This window comes from Meleagris gallopavo, chromosome 29 (genome assembly GCF_905368555.1).
Source record: "Meleagris gallopavo chromosome 29, MGAL_WU_HG_1.1, whole genome shotgun sequence".
NCBI classification, from domain to species: Eukaryota; Metazoa; Chordata; class Aves; order Galliformes; family Phasianidae; genus Meleagris; species Meleagris gallopavo.
In genome coordinates, this window is record NC_139432.1 from 4,476,099 (window position 1) to 4,498,580 (window position 22,482).

The window sequence follows — 22,482 nt, forward strand, 5'->3', positions numbered from 1 at the left end:
CAGCTGCCTGCAGCCGGGGGGGCCGGAAGGGGCCGGGGCCGTTCCCAGCAGGCTGAGGGGGGGGAGGCACTGAGGGGGAGGTGACCCCACCACCCCGACCCCTGTGCTGCTCCCCTCCCCCCGGTTCTGCTGTTTGATGGGTTGTGAAGTGTCACATGGACATCTCCCTGGGGACACCAGGTCACCCCCACATCAGGGCGGCCGGGGGCTGCAGGGTCGGGCTGCTTTTGCCCCTCCCCCCCCCCCCCATCTTGCAGGGTCCTTGTCCCAAATAGGGGGTGATGCAGGGATGAGGGATAAGGACGGACAGAGCCGGGCACACCAAACGGAAGGGACGCAGGCGGCCCCCAGCCCTGCCTCAGTTTCCCCACCACTCCCCCAGGGTGGGGGGCAGCGGCTCGGCCCGGCCCCGGTCTTATCGCAGACAGACGGCAGTGGCGGGGGGGCTGTGGGTGCGCTGTGTTTGCCGAGGATAAAGTGTACGGCACGGCACGGCGGGGCTGGGGGCACCGACACCCCTCCCTGCCACGCTGGCGGCCCAGCTGCAAGGAGGGAGGGGGGCAGGGGGGAAAGGGGGGGAGCAGGGGGCACACAAGGCTGTGGGGACAAGGAAGGGTCATGGGCTCGTGGGGACTGCGTGAACCAGAGGAGACACGGGGACCATGGGGACTGAGTGGGGACACAGAGCTGTGGGGACACATCGCTACGGGGACCAGGGTGGCCGTGGGGAGAGAGGACATGGGGTGCTGGGGACTGTGGGGATCAGAGGGTCGTGGAGCTGTGGGCAGCGCCACGGGAACAGTGCTGGGGTGGGAATGGAAGGATCTATTTGTGGCTGTGCCAAAGGGACCCCATCCCCAGGCACTGCTGTCCCTTGGGTACCACTGTGCCATCGGTGCCACCAGCCCTCAGGTACCACCATCCTCTGGGTGCCACACTGTCCCCTCCACGTCCCCAGCCTCTGGGTGCCAGTGTGGCTCAAGAGCCACCCTCCCCTCCCCCTCCCTCCCCGAGTACCCGCACCCGTGGGCTTGGTTGTCCCTGCCCCACGGGTGTTCCCAACCCCTGGGTGCCCCATCCAGCGGGGACCCTCTGCGTTTGGGGAGAGGGATGGGGACACCCCGCCATGACAGCGGCCCTTTAAACCTGAGCACTATGGGAAATGTAGTCCGGGAGGGGGTGGGGGCAGAGCGCGGGGGCCGCTGGGAAAGAGGTGGGGTGGGACGGGAGGGTCGCGAGCTGCAGGTCGGGTGCCCCCCGGCTCCGTCCCCAGTGACCCCCATAGGGCCCGTGTGACCCCCCCCTGACCCTGCGCTGTGGGGCAGGGCCGGATCTGCCCGGGGGACACGGCGGGGTCTGGGGGGGGGGGGGGGCACAGCGGGCGCAGCTCCCGCACTACGCCTGGGCAGCGTCCCCCGGCCGCCCGCACTGTCGCTCCGTCCCCACGGGCGCCGTCCCCGGCCGTGGGGGTCCCCCATCCCCGCGGCACCGTCCCCGGCTCCCGGTGGCCGCCGTCCCCATCCCAGCACGGCGCCATCGCTGGGCCTCCGTCCCCCGCCGTCCTTCGTCGCCGTCCCCAATCTGGGTGGGCGCCGTCCCCAGCCCCCCTCGTGCGCTGCCCCATTCGCCGCCACCGCTCCCCGCGTGACGTCCCCACGGCCGGCGCCCCGCGGGCACCGTCCTCGTCCCCCTCGACCCCCGTCCCCTCACCCGCCGCCCCTTCTCCGTCCCCGCCCCCCGAGGGCGCCCCGCGGAACCCCATCCCCCATCCGTCGGGGCCCGGGGGAGCGGTGGGAGCGCGCAAAGAGCGCGCAGGGGCAGCGCGCAGGGAAGGCGCAAAGAGCGCGCAAGGAGCGCGCAGAGGCGCGGCGGGGCTGCAGGGAGCGGCTGCGGCCGGCGGAGGGGGCTGCGGCCGCGGCGGAGCGGGCGGGCGGCGCGGCGGGGCCGGGGGAGGAGCCTGGAGGAGCCGTCGGCCGCCGCCGCCGCCGCTGCCGTGCGCCCCGCTCGGCCCCGCTCCGCTCCGCTCCTCTCCGCGCTCCGCCCCGGCCCCGCTCAGCGCCCCGCACGGCCCCGCGCTCAGGTACGGCCCCGCCGCGCCGATGTTTACCGGGGGGGCCCCCGCGCGGCCCCCGTTGAGCTCAGCGCAGGGTCGGGGCGTGCAGCGGTGGGGGGGGGGCTGGGAAGGGGAGGGGGGGAGCGCGCACCGAGCGCGCACCGGGAGGGGAAATGCGGGGCAATGCGGATGGAGGTTTCCGTGCCTTATTTTTGTATTTCGGAGGAAAAAAAGAATCCGAGCGTTCCGCGGAGGGGGGGGGGGACGGACCGAACCCTCAGCGCTCTGCCCGCGCCCCCAGCCGCTCTGCAGCGCGGGGCTGTGCGGGGCCGCCGGGAGCCCTAAAGAAGGGGGGGGGAGCCCCGCACGCCGCCCCCCCCGCGCTGTTTCCTCCCCCCGCGGCGGCTGCGTGGCTGCGCCGTGCCCGTGGGCCTGCATTGCTCCGGGCCGGGGCCGTGCTGGGGGGGGCCGTGCCGTGCCGTGCCCCGTGGCCGTCCCCGCCCCGCGCTTGGCAGCCGGCGCCAGGAATGCCGTGACGATTTTTTTAATTTCCACCCCCCCCTTTTTTTTTTTAATATATTTTTTTCATACCCTGGAAGCGGAGCGCTTTTTTCCTTTTTTCTTTTTTTTTTTTTTCCTTTTTTCTTTTTGTGTGTGTGTGTGTGTGTGCGCGCGAGCGTGTGTATTTGCGCTGCTTTTCGAAGGGGGGGGCGGTGGTGCTCCGAAACACCGCGGTCGGGGTTGCGGGAGGGGCGTGGCGGGGGCTGCCCTCCCCGGGCCCGGCCCCGCGCACGCCGCTCCCGCACCGGGGGTGGGGGGTGGGCAGCAGAGCCGCTTCTTGCCCCCCCCCCGCCCCCAAACCCCGGCCTCGGGAAAGAGCGCGGAGCTGCGAGCAGCGCTGGGGAAACTGAGGCACGGGCCAAGGTCACCCCGCGCGGCGTCCCCCGACCTTCAGCCGTGTGCGCGGGGTGACACCGCGGTGACCGAGCGCCGGGGGGGGGACACGGCCGCTCTCACCCCGCGTGACCCCGGTGCGGGCATTGCGCGGGGCGCGGAGCGGAGGCGATGCGGGCCCGGCGGATCCCGTTCGGGGAAGGCAGCGCTGGGCCACCCCTCCCACCCTGGGGGTCTTGAGGGGGGGGCGGTGCGCTCCGGAGCTGAGCCCCCGCCCCGTGCGCTGCGTTGCGCTGCAGTGGGGGGGGTCCCGGGCGGCGGTGTGTGCGGTGCTGGGGGGGACAAAGCGCGCAGCCCCTCCCCGCGGCGCTGTGCGTGGTCCCCCTCCCGTAGCACCGCAACCCCGCACCCCCCGTTTGTCTGCTGCGCACCACGGAGGGCTCGGTGCAATCCTCCTCCCCGCCCCGGCCCTACAGGCGCTGGGTGCTGCGTGGCGGCGGGCGCACGGCCCCGGCCCTTCCTGGGGGGGGCTCGGCACCAGGAAGCCGCCCCCTCCCCGCCACGCACTGTCCCGGGGTAAGGAGAGGAGAGGAGAGGCGGCCGCCGGCAAAGCCCGGAGCAGCGCAGATGGACGGGACGGAGCCCGGGACCCCTCTGTGCCCCCACCCACACGTACACCCCAAAAGCACAGAGTGGGGCCGGGTGGGTGGGGGCACGGCGGCTGCACCGGGGTCAGTGGCACAGTGACAGGGGGACACCGGCGTGCATTGCCAGGCACAGTGTGGGCACCAACGTGTGCAGTCTGAGCATCACCGGGCGCAGTTTGAGTGTCACCAGGTGCAGCTCGGTGTCACCAGGTTTGTTTTCGTGTCACCAGGTTCAGTTTGGGCATCGCTGGGTACCGTTTGGTGTCACAGGGCATGGGTTGGTGTCACTGGGTTGGGTTTGGGTGTCACCAGGACAGTTTGGTGTCACCGTGTATGGTTTGGTGTCACTGGGTATGGTTCAGTGTCACCCCCAGCCTTCAGCACTGGGCACACTGCAGGTCCGTCCCCTCCCCATGCCAACACTCCTTACTGTGTCCCACCGGCATTGCCCACCCCATGTGCCTCATGGCACAGCGCTGCCGCTGTCCCCCCAACTCACGATCCCACAATTCGTCCCCTCCCAGCACACACAAACCGGAGCCCCCACTGCTCTCCCCGATTTAGCAACGTCCCGAGCCCCGTGCCAAGCTCCCGCCCCGTGGAGCTGAGAATAGCTCCCGGCGTCCCGGCACGCGCAGGGCTCAGCCCTGGGGATGGGGGCACCCACAGAGCTGGAGGCCTGCAGCCATCCCACGGGCTGAGGCCGTGGCACTCATCACATCCCATGCGGCCGTGGTCACCGTTGGGCATCGTGTACACACGGTGCCGGCACCGGGCACCTGCTGTGCTGCTGTGTGGTGTGGAGCGGTGCGGGGCTCAGCCTGGTGCTGCTGAGCAAACCCCGTTGTGTGGCACGGGATGGGGAAACTGAGGCACGGGGGTGCAGAGCTGGGCTGGTGCACCGTGGGGTTTGTGGCTGTGAGCTCCATCCCGTGCAGGGCATGCTGGAGGTGCAAGGATGCTGCGGGCGGGTCGCTGTCCCCGGGGCCACCCATCCTCGCTCAGCGGTGGCTGCACAACCCCTGCTGCTGTGCTCAGCCATCACATCCCACAGCCCGGCCCTGACCCCAGGTCGAGGGGAGGGGATGCAGCAGTGGGTCACGGGTGCCCCTGATGTCAGCCCCATGGCATCCCCCACTCGGGGCTGCCCAGCTGCTGCACGTGCCGGGGATTCCTGCAGCCTGCCGGCACGCGGCACAGCCACCGAGCGCCCACAGGGTGACAGGGTGGCACCGGGCAGGGACACGCGTGTGGCACCAGGTGCAGCCGTGCACGTGGACACTGGCGTGTGTTGGAGCTGCTGAGTTTGCCGTGGCACGGTCCTGCCTGATGCTGCCGCTCGGTTTGGCTGGCATGGCACTGTGGCACGTGGCACGGTGTCACCGCCGGCAGGGCCGTGTCACCGTGCTGGCACCCATGCAGTGGGATTTGGCCACAGTGCCCACCGCCGTCTGCCCGTCGCCCTGCCCCCCCCACCGTGCTAATCACACTAATTGGCACCCGGCTAAAGCGCTTAGGCCCTCACCTCCCTGACCCAGATAGCAGCTGGCCGGGGGAGGGGGCAGCGGGACCCCCGCGCCCATCTGTGCCAGGGATGGGGACACCGCCGGGATCCTGTAGGCAGTGATGTGGTCACAGTGAGGGCTGTCCCTGTATGGGGGGTCCGTGGCCACCGCTGTGCCGTGGGCAGGGGGTGCGGGGGGGGGCTGTGCTCCCTGTGCCGCCCCACGCCCGGACTTTGCCCCCAGTTGTTTTGCAGCGCACGCAACCGCCCGACTCAGCAGAATCGCGCCCAGGTGTGGGGCTGGGCCGAGGGGCGCGGGCGGGGGCCCCCACCTTTGGGCGCTGCGCCCAGGGCTGTGTCGCCTTTCCCCCCCCTCCCCGTTTCCCCCATCGAGGCCCGCGGGGTGGAGGCGCGGCGTTGCCGTGGGGCTGAGACCCGACGCGCTCGGTGCACGTGTCCCGCCGGAGCCGCCTCCCGTCCGTCCGTCCTTCCGTCTGGGTGGCTGCTGTCTGCCTGTCTGTCTGTCTCTCGGCGATTCCTCGAGCGCGGGCGGCCTCACCCGGGCGCTGGGTGCCACCGAGCACCGTCCCGGGGGGGTCACGGGGGCACTGGGCGGCACCGAGCGCCGAGCTGTGCGCGCTGCCGTGACCTTTCGGCCCGCCGCCCGGAGGGGAAGCGGAGGCAGAGGGCGGTGGGTCGGGGGCAGCGCTGCGCGCACCCGGCGGGTCGGGGCTCTGCGCGCTCCGGGGGGGTCCCGGGGGATGGGGGGGGTGGGGAGGGCCGTGCCCACGGGGCCGCGCAGCGCTGGCGCTCGGCCAGTGCCTATACTTGGAAGTGTCGGCGCGGCGTTCCCATATGGAACAAACATTTGCTGCAGCCCCCGGCCGCGCTCCGTAGGTACCGCCCGCGGACGGCCCCAAAGCCCGGCCTGGAGCTGCGGCCCCAAACCCCGCGCCGTGCCGTGGGGGGGTCATTGCCATCCCGACCCCCCCACCCTCCCCCCCGGGTGCCCCCAGCTCCGCGAAGGGCGGCACCGCGCGCCCACGGGCGCAGCATCCCTCGATCTGTGGGCAGCGCGGTTGGGTTCCCCAGATGGAGGGGGACCGGGGGGGTCGGGGGGTCGGGTCGGCTGCACCGCCGCCGCGCTCGAAATCCGCCGGAGGAATTCCTGCCGCCGCCAAGACAAACGTGACCTACTTTCTGCCCGGCCCCGCACCGCGCTGCAGCCCCAGGGCCGGGCACGGCGCCCACCGGGGGCGGGTGGGGGGCCCCCACCGCCGCACACCCCCCAAACGGGGCGGGCAGGGAGGGCTCATGCCGAGCCGGGGCCCCCCCCGGTGCCGCTGGGGCGACGCGGGCGGAGGGGTGGGCGCTGAGATGTGCGCTGGGGGGTGGCGGGGCGGTGTGAGCTGCTGCTCCCGGCGGTGGTTGGGGGCAGCGTGGGGGTGCCGCCCCCCCCCGGCCCCACGGTGCCATCTCTTTGCAGCAGGATTGCTCGTGGAGAAAGCGGTGCCCAGCAGCCCCCGGCGCCCCCCACCCCTGTAAGTGCCCCCCTACAACACCCGCTCGGTGCTCACGGGGGGCCCCGCGGCCCCCCCAGCCCTTCCCGTGCACACACCTGCACCCAGCGCTGCGCTCTCGTTGTGCACACTTTTGCACACCGCGTGCTGTGGGCTCTTGCACGGCGCCGCACACTTGTGCATGCTCTTGCACACCCTGCACGCTCCTCCCCCTCCTGCGTGCTCTTGCACACCTCTGTGCTCCCACCCAGCCCTGCTCTGTGCGCCCTGCAAGCCTCTGCTCGCTCCACGTGTTTTTGCACGTCCCTTTTGCTCCCACCCAGCTCCACATGCTCTGCACACCATTGCACGCTGTTGCACGCTCCACTTAGCTTTGCACACCCCGTGCACGCTGCGCCGTGCACCCCATTGCATGTCACTGCATGCTCAACACGGCCTTGCACATGCCGTGCACTCACCCGCCCTTGCACACCCTTGCACACCGCATGCAGTCCCACAGCCCTGCACTCTGCACGCTCTCCTGCACGCCCGGTGCTCTCCCACCCAGCCCTGCACGCCGTCGCACGCCGCTGCAAGCTCCACGTGGCCTTGCACACCCCTCTCCACCTTCGCACACCGCTGTGTGCTCCGTGTGGGCTCAGCGTGCTCTATCTGTGCAGGACCCCCCCCCCGGGATGCTGCAGGGAGCCCGGCACTGAGGTGGGCGCCATGGGGCGCGCATCGTAGCCCCCCCCGCCGTGGCCCCCCAGCGCGTGGCACCGGTGGCGGAGCCCACTCGGCCGGTGCTGGGCGCTCCTTGATGGAATTGCGGTGAATGGAACAGAAGCCCAGCACCCTGGACCCGCTGTCGGAGCCAGAGGACACCCGGTGAGGCCCTGCTGGGCTGTGTCCCCACAGCGCTGCTCTCTGTGTCCCTGTGCCATGCATGGCACTCTGTGTCCCCGCACACCCCCGTGCCTCTGTCCCCGTGTGTCCCCGTGTGTCCCCGTGCCCTCCGTGCCCCAGTGCCCCACATATCCCTTTGTGTCCTCGTGCATTCAGTGTCCCTGCAGCCCCCCGTGTCCTGTGCCGCCCGTGTGCCCCCCGTCCCCTGCGTCACCATCTGTCACCCACCCCCCCAGTATCCCCGTGTCCCTGTGCCCCCCAATCACCCTGTGCCCCCCCCCACGTGCCCGCGCCCCGTGCACGACTATCCTCAGCCCCCCCCCACAGGAGCCCCCCCAGCCTGGGCCCCCCACCGGCCCTGCCAGCACCCGGGGCTATTTTGGGAGTGCGGCGGCAGCTCACGTGCCCTGGGGGGGGGGCCAGGCCTGGGGTCACCTTGGGCTGGCGCTTGTCCCCCCCCCCCAACAGCTCCCAGCCCTGCTGCCCTATTCGGGGGCACTGGGGCACCCCTGGGTGCTGCCCCCACCCCCCACTGGGTGCCATCCCCGTGGCGCTGGGTCCCCTCTCTGCCCATGCGCGTCTGCAGGGGGGGGTTGAGGCGCAGACCCCCACCGCCGCCTATTGGCTGCGCCCGCTGATGTCACTTCCCCGTGAGCCAAAAGGACATTTTGTCTTTGACTGTAAATGAGAGCCCCTCCCCCACCCTTCCCTGCCCCTCCCCCACTCACTTCCCCCACCCACCCATCCACAGCCCCCCCCCTTAAGGCAATGCCGTGTCCCACATTGGGGTTCCCTGGAGTCCCCACGTCACCCACAAGGCTGCATCGTGGTCTCCACGTGTGGCGTCGGCCCCCTGGGACCCCCCAGGGGTGGGAGGCACGGGTGGGGTGCAAGGAGGGTGTGGGGACCCCGAGTCACACTGTGCCCCCCCCCCAGGTGGCTGGATGGCAAGCGCAAAAGAAAGAGCAGCCAATGTTTGGTGAAGAGCAGCATGTCAGGTACGGGACCCCCCGTCCCCATGGGACCCCCGTGTCACCCCACTGCGCCCCTCAGCGCCCCGGTGTCCCCATGCACCCATGTCCCTGCTGGGGCTGCTCAGCACCCCAGCCCCCCCGCCCCCCCAGGTGCCACACATCCATGCAGGGTCCCCTGGGTCCGACGGGCACCTCGTGTCCCTCCCAGCACCCCAGGGTCCCTGTGCACCCTCGGGACCGCAGTGTCCCCTCTGCCCAGTGTCCCTGCTGGCACCCCATTGTCCCCTGCACCCCCTGTCCCCAAGGATTCCTCCCGCATCCCTGCTGGGTCCCCAGGTGTCTCCTACACCCCACGTTTCTTATGTGCCCCCAAGGTCCCTCCTGCATCCCTGCTGGGTGCCCGGGGTCCCCGCACACCCCACGTCCATTATGGGCCCCCGAGGGTCCCCAACACCCCGTATCCCCCGTTGGTCCCCAGGAGTCCCCGTGCACCCCATGTCCCTGGTGAGTCCCCAGGGGTCCCCGATGCCCCGTATCCCCGCTGGGTGCTGCCCCCCCCGGTGGCACTGTTGGGCCCAGCAGTGCAGTGGGGGGGGAGATAAGGGGGCCCCGGGCGGGCACTGACCCCTGGGCTGGGCACCAGCCCTGCCCCATTCCCCAGCGGGGAGCGGCTGGCGCCGGCGGGATCCGGGGGGGGAGGGGAAGGGGGGGTGCCAGCCCTCCCCCTCCCTGTCTGTGTGTGCCCCTCCCCCTGCAGGGTGGGGGGGATCTCTGGAACTAATGGGGGACAGTGGGGGTCCCTGCGCAGGTGCTCCGTGCCTCAGTTTCCCCGTGAGGTCGGTGCTGAGGGGGCGGCCCCAAGGCTGGGGGACCCCGGACAATAGCGGACAGTGGGGCCATTGTGTGCCCAGGGGATGCCCCCCCCCCACAGCCGGCCCTGGAGAATGGGCGCTTTATTGCTGCGGGGGGCACGGAGCCCCCCAGCCGTTAACCCCTAAGCTGCCGGAGCATCCCTGCTGGGTCCCCCCACCTCACTTCCTTCGTGGCATCCCTGGGGCCCCTGCACCCCACATCTCTTACAGGGGCCTGCGGAGGGGTGGGGGCAGCAGTCGGGCTCTGGGCAGAGGGGAAGCTGAAGCTCGGAGGGGGGCTCTGACTTGTCCCCCCCCAGGGTACATCCCTAGCTACCTGGACAAAGATGAACAGTGCGTGGTGTGCGGGGACAAAGCCACCGGCTACCACTACCGCTGCATCACCTGCGAGGGCTGCAAGGTGAGGGGGGTGGGCTGTGGGGGGGGGGGAGGTGGGGAACGACAAGGCCGGGGGTCTCACTGTGACCCCCCCACCCCCACCCCAGGGCTTTTTCCGTCGGACCATCCAGAAGAACCTGCACCCCACCTACTCCTGCAAGTACGATGGGTGCTGCGTCATCGACAAGATCACCCGCAACCAGTGCCAGCTGTGCCGCTTCAAGAAGTGCATCTCTGTGGGCATGGCCATGGACTGTGAGTGCGGGCGGGGGGCGGACTGGGGCCACAACCTCAGCTGTAGGGCGCTGCGGGAGCCCAGTATGGGGTGAGCAGGGTGTCTGGTGCCTCTGCAGGACCAGGTTGGGATGCCCGGCACAGCTGGCAGTGCCACGGGGCAGCTTGGGGTGCCCGCTGCAGGGCTAAGCTGGGGAGCACCCAGTGTGTACGTGCATAGGGCCTTTGGGGACCCTTTTACAGGTGTAGTTGGGCTGCGTGGGATATGTGCACGCCGTGGGGCAGGTCGGGGTGCCTGATGTAGCCATAGAGAAGATCAGGGTGCCCAGCACAGCCGGCGGTGCCGTGGGGTGTTTTGGGGGATCCTTTTGCAGCTGTGGGAGCGGTTGGGGAGGAGCTGACTTGTGCGCACCGTGGGGCAGGTCGGGGTGCGTGGTGCAGCTGCGGGGCAGTTTGGGGCACCCAGCAGTGCTGGGATGTGGGGTTGTGCTGATTGCCACCCCGCAGTGGTGCTGGACGACTCGAAGCGCGTAGCCAAGAGGAAGCTGATCGAGGAGAACCGGGAGCGGCGGCGCAAGGAGGAGATGATCAAATCGCTGCAGCACCGGCCCAGCCCCAGCGCAGAGGAGTGGGAGCTGATCCACGTGGTGACCGAGGCGCACCGCAGCACCAACGCGCAGGGCAGCCACTGGAAGCAGAAGAGGAAATTCCTGGTGAGGGCAACGAGGGGCCCCGCACCTGCCTGGGTACTGCAAGCTGAGCACTGGTGCGCTCCTTGTGCACACACTGCTGTGCTCCTTGTGCACGCACTGCTGTGCTCCTTGTGCACACACTGCTGTGCTCCTTGTGCACGCACTGCTGTGCTCCTTGTGCACGCACTGCTGTGCTCCTTGTGCACACACTGCTGTGCTCCTTGTGCACACACTGCTGTGCTCCTTGTGCACGCACTGCTGTGCTCCTTGTGCACGCACTGCTGTGCTCCTTGTGCACACACTGCTGTGCTCCTTGTGCACGCACTGCTGTGCTCCTTGTGCACGCACTGCTGTGCTCCTTGTGCACACTGGTGCGCTCCTTGTGCACGCACTGCTGTGCTCCTTGTGCACACACTGGTGCGCTCCTTGTGCACGCACTGCTGTGCTCCTTGTGCACACACTGCTGCGCTCCTTGTGCACGCACTGCTGTGCTCCTTGTGCACGCACTGCTGTGCTCCTTGTGCACACACTGCTGTGCTCCTTGTGCACACACTGCTGTGCTCCTTGTGCACGCACTGCTGCGCTCCTTGTGCACACACTGCTGCGCTCCTTGTGCACGCACTGCTGCGCTCCTTGTGCACGCACTGCTGTGCTCCTTGTGCACACACTGCTGTGCTCCTTGTGCACACTGCTGTGCTCCTTGTGCACGCACTGCTGCGCTCCTTGTGCACACACTGCTGCGCTCCTTGTGCACGCACTGCTGCGCTCCTTGTGCACGCACTGCTGTGCTCCTTGTGCACGCACTGCTGTGCTCCTTGTGCACACACTGCTGTGCTCCTTGTGCACACACTGCTGTGCTCCTTGTGCACACTGCTGTGCTTCTTGTGCACACACTGCTGTGCTCCTTGTGCACACACTGCTGTGATCCTTGTGCACACTGCTGTGCTCCTTGTGCACACTGCTGTGCTCCTTGTGCACACACTGCTGTGCTCCTTGTGCACACACTGCTGCGCTCCTTGTGCACGCACTGCTGTGCTGGTGGTGCACACTGGTGCCGTGCACCATCCCCATCCAGCTCTGGGTGCCCTGGCACGCTCAGTGCAGGCATGGTGGCCACACTCTGTCCCCATCTGGCACCAGGATCGTGGGCCTGGGGCTGTCACTGTCACTGTGTGTCCTTGAGCGTGTCACCCCCAGGGAAGGTTCGGGGTGAGCGGTGACCGAAGGGGACAGCTGTGCCTGCAGGGTGGCCCTTACCCTGTCCCTGTGCGCGCTGCTCCCTCTCCTGGCTGCCGTCCCGCGCTGCCCTGCCTCAGTTTCCCCCGTGTCCCCATGGAGTGGGGGTGGTCCCAGCCATTCTGTCCCTCCCATCCACCCCTTGTGCCCTCCCCCCCCCAGCCCGAAGACATCGGCCAGTCGCCCATGGCCTCCATGCCTGACGGGGACAAAGTGGACCTGGAGGCGTTCAGCGAGTTTACAAAAATCATCACGCCGGCCATCACCCGCGTGGTCGACTTTGCCAAAAAACTGCCCATGTTCTCAGAGGTAATGGGGGGGGGGAGTGGGTTTGGGGGTCCCACGGCCCCAGTGACACAGCTATGGGGGCGGTATGGGTTGGGGAGGGTCCCGCAGCTCTGATGACATTGCTGTGAGGGGGGGTATGGGATGTGGGCTACGGGGTTCTGGGGGGTGGCAGCCCTACTGACGGCACTGTGGGGCGGGATGGGATACGGGGACACGGGGGGGTCCCACAGCCCCACTCACAGCTCTGTGGGAGGTTGTGGGATGTGGGATATGGGGCCGTGGGGGGGTCCCGCAGCCCCGCTGACGTTGTGCCCCGCAGCTGCCGTGCGAGGATCAGATCATCCTGCTGAAGGGCTGCTGCATGGAGATCATGTCGCTGCGAGCGGCCGTGCGCTACGACCCCGAGAGCGAAACGCTGACGCTGAGCGGGGAAATGGCCGTCAAACGCGAGCAGCTGAAAAACGGAGGGCTGGGGGTCGTGTCTGATGCCATCTTCGACCTCGGCAAGTCGCTGTCTGCCTTCAACCTGGACGACACCGAGGTGGCCCTGCTGCAGGCTGTGCTGCTCATGTCCTCAGGTCAGCGCCCGCTGCGGGCTGGGGGGGGGGGAGTCAGGAGTCCCCCAGCATTGGGGGATGCGTGGGGTGGAGACCCCGATGCTTGGGCATGAATGAGGTGGGCGCCCTGATCCTCCAGCCATTGGGACACAGGGGTGGACACCCCAATAAACAAAACCCCAACATCTGGGGGCACGTGGGGTGGGGACCCCAATACTCAGAGCCCCAGCATTCAGGGGCACGTGGGGTGGGCACCTTGATGCCCAGAGCCCCACCATTGAGGGCACATGAGTTGGGCACCCTGATACCCAAGGTGCCAGTATTTGGGGGCACGTAGGGAGGGCACTTTGATATCTACAGCCACAGCTCTGGGGGCACAGGAGATGCCCCCCCCCCAAATGCCCAGAGTGCCGGTATTTGGGGGCACAGTGTGGGCACCCCAGCGCCCAGACCTGAGCATTTTGGGGGCACCTGTGCCACGCCAGGTGGGGAGCAGCAGGGCAGACACCGCATACGCACCCCGTACCCTCCAATCCTTCACCCCACATCTTTTGGGGCTGCCCACGGGTCGGACACCCTTTGAATCCCCTTTTTTCACCTCCCCTGCAGACCGGACGGGGCTGATCTGCGTGGATAAGATTGAGAAGTGCCAGGAGACTTACCTGCTGGCGTTCGAGCACTACATCAACTACCGCAAACACAACATTCCCCACTTCTGGCCCAAGCTGCTGATGAAGGTGACGGACCTGCGCATGATCGGCGCGTGCCACGCCAGCCGCTTCCTGCACATGAAGGTGGAGTGCCCCACCGAGCTCTTCCCCCCCCTCTTCCTCGAGGTCTTCGAGGACCAGGAGGTGTAGGGCCCCCCCCCATCGCCGCGCACACCTCCCCCCCCCCCCCCCAAAACCCCCCCGACCCCACGCTGTGTGCAGCCCCCCCCCCCCCCCTCCCCACATACCCCGATATTTCGTTCTCTGCCCCCCGAGGGCGGCGGTGCTGCACGGGGTGGGGGGGTCACGGCAAAAAGAGGGGGGGGGATAATAGAGGGGGGGGGATCAGCGCTGCCACTCGCCCCCGCGCCCCCCCCTCCCCCGGACGTTGCCGGATTTTGTTTGTTTGCACAGGGAAGGGCCCCCCCAGCGGTCCCGTCGTGTCCCTTCTCTTCTGAGATTCTTATTTTTGAAGCATTTATTTCCCTCCCTGAGAGGCTAAAATGTAAAACTGCACTTTGCGAGAGAGGAGGAGGAGGAGGAGGAGGAGGAGGAGCGGGGGGGGCTCTGTGCTGCAGGGGGGGGGGGCACCGCCCCGGCCACGCGCACTTTGGGGGCTACGGTGGGGGGGGGGGGGTAGAGGGCAGCGTTGTTTGGGGGTGTCCCCATCCCATCTGCAGGGCCGCCCCCCCCCCAGACCCCCGTTTTTGGGGCGGCGTTCGGGGCTTTGGGGTTTTTTTTTTCTCTGTCTTTCGGGTTTGGGCTGAGAGCAGCGGGTTCAGTGCCAAGCGCGGGCGGAGGGGGGGGGGGGTCGCCCCCCCCCCGCACCCCTTTTTGTTCGTTTTTTTTTTTGTTTGTTTTTGTTTTTGTTTTTTTTTTTCCGTTGTCTTTCTCCCCTCCCCCCCACACCGTGTCGTCGTCCTTCGATTTGTCGTTTTCCGTCGAAAAAAAAAAAAAAAAAAAAGACAAAAAAAGACAAAAAAAAAAAAAAAAAGGAAGAAAAAAAAACCCCACAAAAAAAAACAAAACAAAACAAAACAAAAAAACAAAGCAAGTTGCAGTGGCCCCGGAGTGGCCAACACAGCGCGGCCCCCCCATGCACTACGGCCCCCCCCCCCACACACACACACCATCAGCACTTCGGGGGGCGCTGAGCGGGGCGGGGGGTGCGGCGGGGGCTGCCCGGATGCTGTCAGCACCCCCCCATGTCCCCCCCCCAACCCCCTCCCCCACCCCCACCTTTTGGGTTTGTGAATTTTTTGTTACCTCAGGCGGGGGCCGAGGGGGGGGGGGGCGCGGGGCAGGCAGGCGGGCGGCCCCGGGTAAGCTAATATATATATATATATATATATATATATAAATATATATAAAATATATAATTTTTGTAATTAAAAAAAAAAATCTTTTTACGGGTCGTTGGAAAAAAAAAAAAAAAAAAGCAGAAATCCCAACGTGAGACACTTCGTACCCCCAGGGCCGGGGGGGGGGGGGGGCGGGGATGTGTGGGACCCCCCCCCCCCATCCTGCCCCGTCACAGCCCCCCCCAGCCCCGACACCACGAGGGGGCCATGAGGAGTGGGCAGCAGAGGCTGTGCTGGACCCCCCCACACTCCCCATAGTTGGGCCCGGGGGGGGCACGGTGGGGCTGTGGCACGGCAGAGCTGTGGTGCTGCGGGGGCGGGGGGATGCGGTGCTTTCGGTGCAAATGTCTTAAATCCCCCCACCCCCCGCCCCAGCACGGGGGTCCCACCGGGCACCCCCCCCCCCCCGGCACTGAGTTGTGCAATAGGAGATGTGGGAAATGCCAATGCCTGCATGGGGGGTAGGGGGGGAAGGGCAGGAACGCGACCCCCCTTGGCAGCGCCGCACAGCCCCCACCCGCTGCCCACAGCCCCACGTGTGCCCCCCCCCCAGGCCTCACCGTATGCCTTTGGGTGGGGGCACGGCGCCGGGGGGGGCCGCGCCACGGCAGCACGGCGCCGCTGCAACGCGGGTGCGATGCTCGCCGACAGCCGCGCTGCAGCCGGGCCGGGCCGCGCAGCCGCAGCGCTCGTGCAGCAGTCGTGCAGTGCTGCGTTGCTGCAATTCCCCTGCAGTGCAAAGCGTGCAAAGTGCGCGCGGCGACCGCGCCGCGTGCGGGGTCGTGATTGCCGCGATTCGCGTGCGGCACCCCGCGATGGCCGCGCCGTTGCAGCGCCGTGCGGTGCTCGCACCCTGCCGGCACAGCGGCCCCGCAGCCACGCCGTGTCCCCGCAGTGCCCCGCAGTGCCCACGTTGGTGCGATGCTCACCGCCGGCCGTGCCACACCGGTGATGCCCGCGCTGCCCCACGCACCGCCCCGCTCTGCCCACGCGTGGCCGTGCCGGGGCTGCGCTGGATGTGTCTTAAAGCAGCCAACGTGCCCCCCCCCTCTCCCCCGCTCTGGGTGGGCAGCGCAGCCCCGAGGGTGGGGGGCACAACCCTGTGGGGGGGGGGGGGCACGGCTCAGCTCCGCTCTCCCCCTCGGTGGGGTCCCCGCGCCCCCCGCCGCCCCCGGGCCGCTCCGTCTGTCTCCGTCTCGTGTCGCCGTCGCACGTCCAATGTGCTGTGCCCAGTTGGGGGGGGCAGCCCCCTCCCCGCGTCCCCATGTGTCCCCCCCTCCCCCCAGCACATACCTCATGGCTCCGGGGCTGCCCCTGCGGGGGGGGGGAGCGCGGCGGGACCCCCCAGTACTATGCATTGAGCCCCCCTCCCCGCGGTGGGGGGGCCGCGGTGGGGAGCGGCTGAATGTACGGCGCGGGGGGGTCCGGAGGGGGGGGGGGTCCGGGCGGGCGCTGCTGAGCTCCGTGACAATCACAGTCTGTGACGTGCGATTTTCAACCCTTTTGTGTTATGGTCAGGATTTTAAAGAAAGATATTTTTATGGTAATTGTTGCTGGTCTATTTTACTATATATTTATGTAATAAATATATGATGAAAAAAAAAAAAACCCGAAAAAAAAAAACGGAAAAAAAAAAAAACAAAACCTACCAACCAAACCCACCCAGCCAGGTCTGCTTCGCAACGGGGGTGGGGGGTCCGGGGTGGGGGGGGCAGTGTGGGAGGGGGGGGGGGCTGTGCACGGGGGGGTCCCTACTGCGCGTCGATGCGGAAGGAGAGCAGCTTCTCGGAGTGGAGGTTGTTGAGGGTGCGCAGGTCGGGCAGCTTCAGCAGCAGTTTGGTGAAGCGGGAGCTTTCGGCCGGCCGCGTCTTCTGCACCAGCGCCCGCAGCGCTCGGATCAGCGTCTCCTGCAGCTGCTCCACCGACGCCGCGTCCTCCATTCCCGAACGGTCTGCGGGGCCGGGCGTCACCGCGGGGGGGAACGGCCCCGGGACCCCCCCCCAACACGCACCCTGCCCGGCTCCGTCGCGGCACCCACCTGCCGACACCAGCACGACGGCGGTGAACAGCCCCAGCTCCTCGTCGCTGAGCTGCAGCGCGCTGAGCTTCTCGCTGAACTCGAACATGGAGCTGAGCAGGTCGCCCATGCCCATACCCCACAGCTCCTCCAGGCTGTATTTGGTGCGGCTCATGAACGTCACCGTCTGCTCCTTCACGTTGAACAGCGAGGCGAAGCGTACCATCAGCACCTGCAGCACATGGCAACGGCACGGCATCGTGCAGCTCTGCAGGGCACCGTGCTGGGGTGTGGGGGGCTGCGAAGGGATGGGGGGGGCTGTGAAGGGAGCTGGGGGCACTGCGAAGGAAGGTGGGGGGCTGCGAAGGGAGGCGGGGCACTGCTAGGACACTGCACCTTGTGCAACACCACGCAGTGCCATGCAGCATCATACAGCGCTGCAGGGCATCATGCAGTGCTACAGTGCAGCGCACAGGGAGGTGGGGTGCTGTGCTGTGACGCTGCATCCTGTGCAACACCACGCAATGCCATGCAGCATCACGCAGTGTTGCAGGGCTCTGTGCTGGGACACGGAGCGCCGTGCGACGCCACGTGGCACCACCTGGGATACGAGGCACCGTGCAGTGCTGCGCTGCGTCGTGCTGAGCTGCTGCATCACCGTGCAACGCTGCAGCACCGAGCACTGCGCAACACTGGGGGCACTGTGCAGCGCCGTGCAGTGCAGCGCCGGGATGTGGAGCACCGCGATGGGTTGTGGGACACCGTGCAGCACGACGGGGCACTGCAAGGTCGCGGGGCACCGTGCAACGCCGCAGGCTCCGTGCTGGGATGTGCGGCACCGTGCTGGGATGTGCGGCACCGTGCGATGCCGTGGGGCGCAGCGCCGGGAGCCCGGGACGTACCTCGAAGGTGCCGGCTTTGAGCAGGGTGACCTGGTCATGCTGGGAGAGCGCCTGGAAGCCGGGAATGTGCTTGGCGAATTCGACCACCTCGCGGACGGCGGGCGTGAAGCTGAGCGAGAAATCCTCCCAGATCTCCTGCACCGAGCGCCCGCTGCGCCCCGCCGGGTGGCTGTTCATGGGGCAGGCCTGCGGGAGCGGCGGCTCAGCGCGGCCATTAGCGCAATTAGCGGCCGTAATGAGCGGGGGGGGCGGGATGGGAGCCCCCGTTGGGCTCACCGGCAGCACGTCCTTGGGGCCGCGGGGCCACGCGCAGCCCCGCGCTGTGGGGTCGGGGTATGCGGCGCTGGGGGGGGGGCAGAGCCGGGGCTCGAGGGGGGCGGGGGTCCAGGCGGGGGGGGCCGCGTCCCAGCGCGGCTGGGCGCCGTCGCAGCTCGGGGGGGGGCCCAGATTGTCGTGCGCGTAGACGAAGATCTCCCGGTGCGCTTTGGCCACCTGAGCGATGACGTCCTCGGTGGCCCCCCCGGGGCTGGGCGAGCGGGGGGGGGTCAACTGCTGCGGGAACTGGGAGAAGCAGGCGGGGGGGGCGAGCGGCGGGGGGCCGGGGGGCAGCGGGCGGCCCCCCACGGGAACGGGTCCCTCGCCCAGAGGTGCCCCCCCCGGCACGGCGCTGCCCATGCTCATGGCGCTCTGCATCTCCGCCAACATCCGCTGCTTCTCCCGCTTGGGGATGCGCCCGAAGCGCACAGCTGTGGGGACAGCAGGGTTAGGGGGCACGGGGAGACCCCCCAGCACAACGGGGACTTCTGATGGCACGGCCGTCTACCCCCGCCCCAACCCCACAGACACCGTGCAAGAAAGGGGCACAGAATGGGGTGGGTGCAGCACCCGGGGCACCGCGCCCAGAGGAATGCAGAGCCCTGGGGGGGTCCCAGCCCTATGGGGTTCCCCAGCCCTGGGGGGCGGGTTCCAGCTTTATAGGAATGTCCCAGTGCTACTGGGAAGGGGGAGGCACAGTCAGGGTAGGCATCCTGGCCCTGGAAGGGGTCCCGGCCCTGTGGGGGTGTCCCAACTCTGGGGTGGGGGGGGAGGTCTCATCATCCCAGCCCAGGGAGGGGGGGGGGGTCCTACATCTGTAGAGTATCCCAGCCCATGGAGGGGGATGGGGGGGGTCACAGCTCCAGGGGTGTCCCAACCCTGACTGGGCTCCCAGGCATGGGGGGCTCCACCCCAGGGGATGTCCCAGCCCCGCGGGGGGGTCCCGGCTCACCGTCGCGGGACATGCCGACCAGCAGGCACTTCTTGAAGCGGCACTGCTGGCAGCGGTTGCGGTTGATGCGGACGATGGAGCAGTTCTCATTCTTCAGGCACTTCTTGTACTGGATGTTCTGCTGGATGCTGCGGCGGAAGAACCCCTGCGGGGCGCCGGGGGGTCACAGGGGGTCTCCTCATCCTCCCCCCCCCTTATGCCCCAAGCCCGTACCTTGCAGCCCTCGCAGGCGTGCACACCGTAGTGGAAGCCGGAGGCGACGTCACCGCAGACCTTGCAGAGCAGCACCATGCCGTTCAGCTCTGGGAGGACACCGGGGGGGTGAGCGCAGCGCGGGACGGGGGTGGTTCCACCCCATCGCCCTCTCCCATCCCACTCACTGGTGACATTGGTGCCGTTCTTATTGGGCGAACCGCGGCGTCGCTCATCCGCTGCCACCGCCACTGTGCCGGGGAATGCGGCCGAGGGGCCGTAGGGTGAGGAGGAGGAGGAGGAGGAGGATGAGGAGGAGGAGGAAGGCGAGCCGTCATCGCGGGGGGGCAGCGGGCCGCCCCCGTAGGGCCGGGAGTCCTGCAGGGAGCCGGTGGGCGACGGGGGGAAGTAGAGGGGGACGGGCTGAGGGCCGCCGGCGGAGCCTTCGCTGCAGAGCGGGACGGGGCTGGCGCGGGGGGGGGACCCCACGGAGCCCACGTAGCTGATGACACCGCCTGCGGGAGGCACGGAGAGGATCAGAACGGGTGGGGGGGCCGCGGGGAGCGCCCCGGAAGGGCCGTACCCAGAGCTGCACGTGTGCCACGGAGCGGGGTCAGCGGGGCGGGTGGCACACGGGGGTGCGTCCCACGTGCCGTGGGGACACGCGGCCCGGAAACGGAGGTGGGAGGGTGTGGGGAGGGAATGGAGAGATGGGAATCCCGGGACGGGAAACCCACGGAGGAAATACGGGACGGGAACGGCGAGATGGGAACCCCGGGCTGTGGGGTGGGAGGCAGCGCCAGCACCGTGCGGGGGGAGGGGAGAGGAGGGGAATCCCCATGAGGGCACGGAGCCCCCACCCGCTGCACGGCCCGGCCCCGCGTGGGGTCACGGCCTCGCGTCCCCCCCCCTCACACGCAGCGGCGGTTGGCGCGGGGCCGGGAACGTGCGGGGCGCGCGGCCCCGTGTCCCCCGCGGGGTCGTTGCGGGACGGCGGATCGTGGCGGATCGCGGCGGATCGGGGACAGCGGATCCGCTCCCGTTCCCCCCCCCCCCAAACTCCGAAGGTGGGGGGGGGGGGGGGGCGCAGATCCCACAGCAGCGCCGCTTCCCCGCAGGTTGCACCGAGGATCCCCGACCCGAAGCGCCGGGGACGCCGCGAGGACGCACCCGGAGGGGTTCCCCGGGACGCGGGGGGGCCTGGAGGTCTCAGGGCCCCGCGGCCGCCCCCCCCCGCCCTCCTCACGCCGCCGCCCCACGTGCTCCCCCCGCACGTGGCCGCCCCCGCCCCGCCCCTCACGCTTCGCCCCGCCCCCCCGCCCCCATTGGCCGCCCTCCCCACGGCGGAGCGCGCGAGCGGAACGCGGCGTCCTCGCTTCCGCGTGTGACGTCACGGGGAGGGGGGGTGACGGTGACGTCACGAGGGGCCGCGACCAATGGGCGGGGGCCGGGCGGGGCTGCGGGGAAAACAAACTCCGCACGTGGCAGCGCCGGGGAGGGGGCCACGTGCCGGGGGGGGGCAGCGCCTCCGCCCCCACCGCGCCCGGTGCCGTTGCGGGACCCCCCGGTGCCTCCCGGGCCGCACGCGGAGCTCCCGGTGCCGCAGTGCCCGCGCCGCGGTGCGGGGGGACCGCCCGGGATCGCTGCGCTTCCGCAGCGCTGTCAGCGCATCCCGGTACCGCCGCTCCGCACTGCGCCGTGCCGCTGTCAGCACATCCCCGTGCCCGGTGCCGCTGCCCAATGCCGCTCGGTGCCGCTGTCAGCACATCTCGGTGCCCGGTATCGGTGCCCAGCACCGCTCGGTGCGGATATCAGCGCGTCCCGATACTCAGCAGCAGCCGGTGCCCGTGCCCAGCCCGCCCGACCCGCTGCCCTGCACCGCCCGGTGCCGCTGTCAGCGCGCTCCGGTGCCCGGTACCGGTGTCGGGACCCCCCGTGCCGCACCGCTCCCGGTCCTTCTCCTGCTCCGCGGCACCGCGCGCTCCCGGGACGGCGGAACGCCTCCACCGCACTCTCGGTGCGGGTCCCGGTGCCGCTCCGCGTCCCCGCAGCTCCACTCTCCCGCAATACCCGCGGCGCGGGCACCGCTCCGGCGGCACTGACCTGTGCTGCCGGTATCTGGGGCGGCCATCTCCGAACCGAGCCGCGCAGTGCCGCACCGGATCGGACCGAGCCGCGCAGTGCCGCCCGGTAGCGCCGCTGTGCGCCCGCCGCCCCCCCCCCGCCCGCCACCGGCCGCGGCTGCGCACTGGGCCGCACGCGGCGCCGCCGCCTCCCCCATGTGATTCCCGGGGAGAGCCTCGTGCCCCAGTGACACACTTTCCGCCGGCGGCCCCGCACCGCGCCCGGCCCGGAACCGGGGAGCGCCGCGCTGCGGCACCGGGACCCGCACCGCGCGGAGGGGGGAGGGGGCGGCGGGGCTGTCCCTGCGGCGGGGCCGTGCGGTGCGGCGATGTGCCCCGCTCTAACGGCACCGCGGCCCAACGCGGTCGCGTCCCCTGCGGGGCGGCACCGGGCGCTCCCGCCACCCCGAATGCCGCTGCCCGCCGGCCCGGGGACGCCCGGTGCGTCGTGGGGTAGCACTGTCACCCCGCACGGTGCTGTTCCCTGCGCGGGGACACCCGGTGACAGCGCGGCCGAGGAGCCCCGGGGGGCGGAAGGGGGGGACGAGAGGAACACTGCGGTGCGCCCCGCGCTGGGGACGTGCCAGCACCGCTGGGGTCATTGGGACGCACAGGGAAACGCGGCCAGGAAGCCCCCAAAGCCAGCAGGAACGTTCCCACGGTTCCCCACGACGTGTCTCCCCTCCACCCCCACCCCCACGTCACGGCCCGGGGCCACCTCGAGCCGAGGACGTCACGTGTCCCCGCGCTCAGGTGCCAGGTGAGCGCTGCGGGACGCACGTGTCCCCCCGCGCCCCCTCCCCCGCCCGTCCCCGCGCGACGCCGTGTCCCCGTGGGGCCGTTCCCGGCTCCTTCCCGTGCCCAGCGGTGCTGCGGGGCCCCGTGTGGCCGTGCCCAGGTGGCCGCGGCGCCGCGCGGTGCCGTGCGGCGGTGCCACGTGCGGGAGCGCAGCGCTGCGCACGGGTTATTTTGAGCAGCGCTGTTTACCTCACCGCACCTCTTCCGGGAAAAGCGGGGGGGGTCCGTGCTGCTGCTCCCCCCCCCTCAACCCAAAGGCCCATTGCTGGGGGGCGGGGGGTGCAGCCTCCCTGTCCCCCCCCCCCCCCCGCCCCCCGTGCTGCAGCCCCACGTACCCACTGCATAGCTGCGGTGTCCCCACGGGGCCGAGGTCACCGT

General features: G+C 69.5%; 2 protein-coding genes across 3 annotated transcripts; one reads left to right on the plus strand and one right to left on the minus strand.

The window, feature by feature from the left end:
• Nucleotides 1-1,923: 1,923 nt before the first annotated feature.
• THRA (thyroid hormone receptor alpha) lies at nt 1,924-16,352 on the plus strand. 2 transcript variants are annotated; one of them, XM_085210850.1, is made up of 10 exons: nt 1,924-2,080; nt 6,585-6,639; nt 7,278-7,485; nt 8,440-8,501; nt 9,649-9,749; nt 9,835-9,982; nt 10,469-10,674; nt 12,052-12,198; nt 12,497-12,755; nt 13,344-16,352. In XM_085210850.1, the coding sequence occupies exons 3-10, from the start codon at nt 7,433-7,435 to the stop codon at nt 13,592-13,594; spliced, it is 1,227 nt and encodes a 408-aa protein (XP_085066976.1). In that variant the 5' UTR covers nt 1,924-2,080; nt 6,585-6,639; nt 7,278-7,432; the 3' UTR covers nt 13,595-16,352. The 2 variants fall into 2 exon arrangements, with proteins under 2 accessions (XP_085066976.1, XP_085066975.1); XM_085210849.1 differs by lacking the exons at nt 1,924-2,080; nt 6,585-6,639; nt 7,278-7,485; nt 8,440-8,501 and having other exon boundaries at nt 8,581-9,749.
• Nucleotides 14,389-21,539, minus strand: NR1D1 (nuclear receptor subfamily 1 group D member 1). Its single transcript, XM_085210848.1, has 8 exons — nt 21,287-21,539; nt 19,372-19,698; nt 19,205-19,293; nt 18,992-19,136; nt 18,001-18,470; nt 17,725-17,910; nt 16,844-17,054; nt 14,389-16,756 (listed from the first exon to the last, which is right to left on the minus strand). The coding sequence occupies exons 1-8, from the start codon at nt 21,462-21,464 to the stop codon at nt 16,557-16,559; spliced, it is 1,806 nt and encodes a 601-aa protein (XP_085066974.1). The 5' UTR covers nt 21,465-21,539; the 3' UTR covers nt 14,389-16,556.
• Between the last annotated feature and the right edge of the window lie 943 nt (nt 21,540-22,482).

Excerpts from the sequence above, each read along its gene's own strand:
- THRA (XM_085210849.1), top strand. The coding sequence starts at position 9,258 with ATGGGGGACAGTGGGGGTCCCTGCGCAGGTGCTCCGTGCCTCAGTTTC. Across the intron at positions 9,983-10,468 it reads TGTGGGCATGGCCATGGACT|TGGTGCTGGACGACTCGAAG; the intron begins GTGAGTGCGGGC and ends GCCACCCCGCAG. Across the intron at positions 12,756-13,343 it reads TGTGCTGCTCATGTCCTCAG|ACCGGACGGGGCTGATCTGC; the intron begins GTCAGCGCCCGC and ends CCTCCCCTGCAG.
- NR1D1 (XM_085210848.1), bottom strand. The coding sequence starts at position 21,464 with ATGGGGGAGGCGGCGGCGCCGCGTGCGGCCCAGTGCGCAGCCGCGGCC. Across the intron at positions 19,699-21,286 it reads CCCAGATACCGGCAGCACAG|GCGGTGTCATCAGCTACGTG; the intron begins GTCAGTGCCGCC and ends TGCCTCCCGCAG. Across the intron at positions 17,911-18,000 it reads GCCCCAAGGACGTGCTGCCG|GCCTGCCCCATGAACAGCCA; the intron begins GTGAGCCCAACG and ends CCGCTCCCGCAG.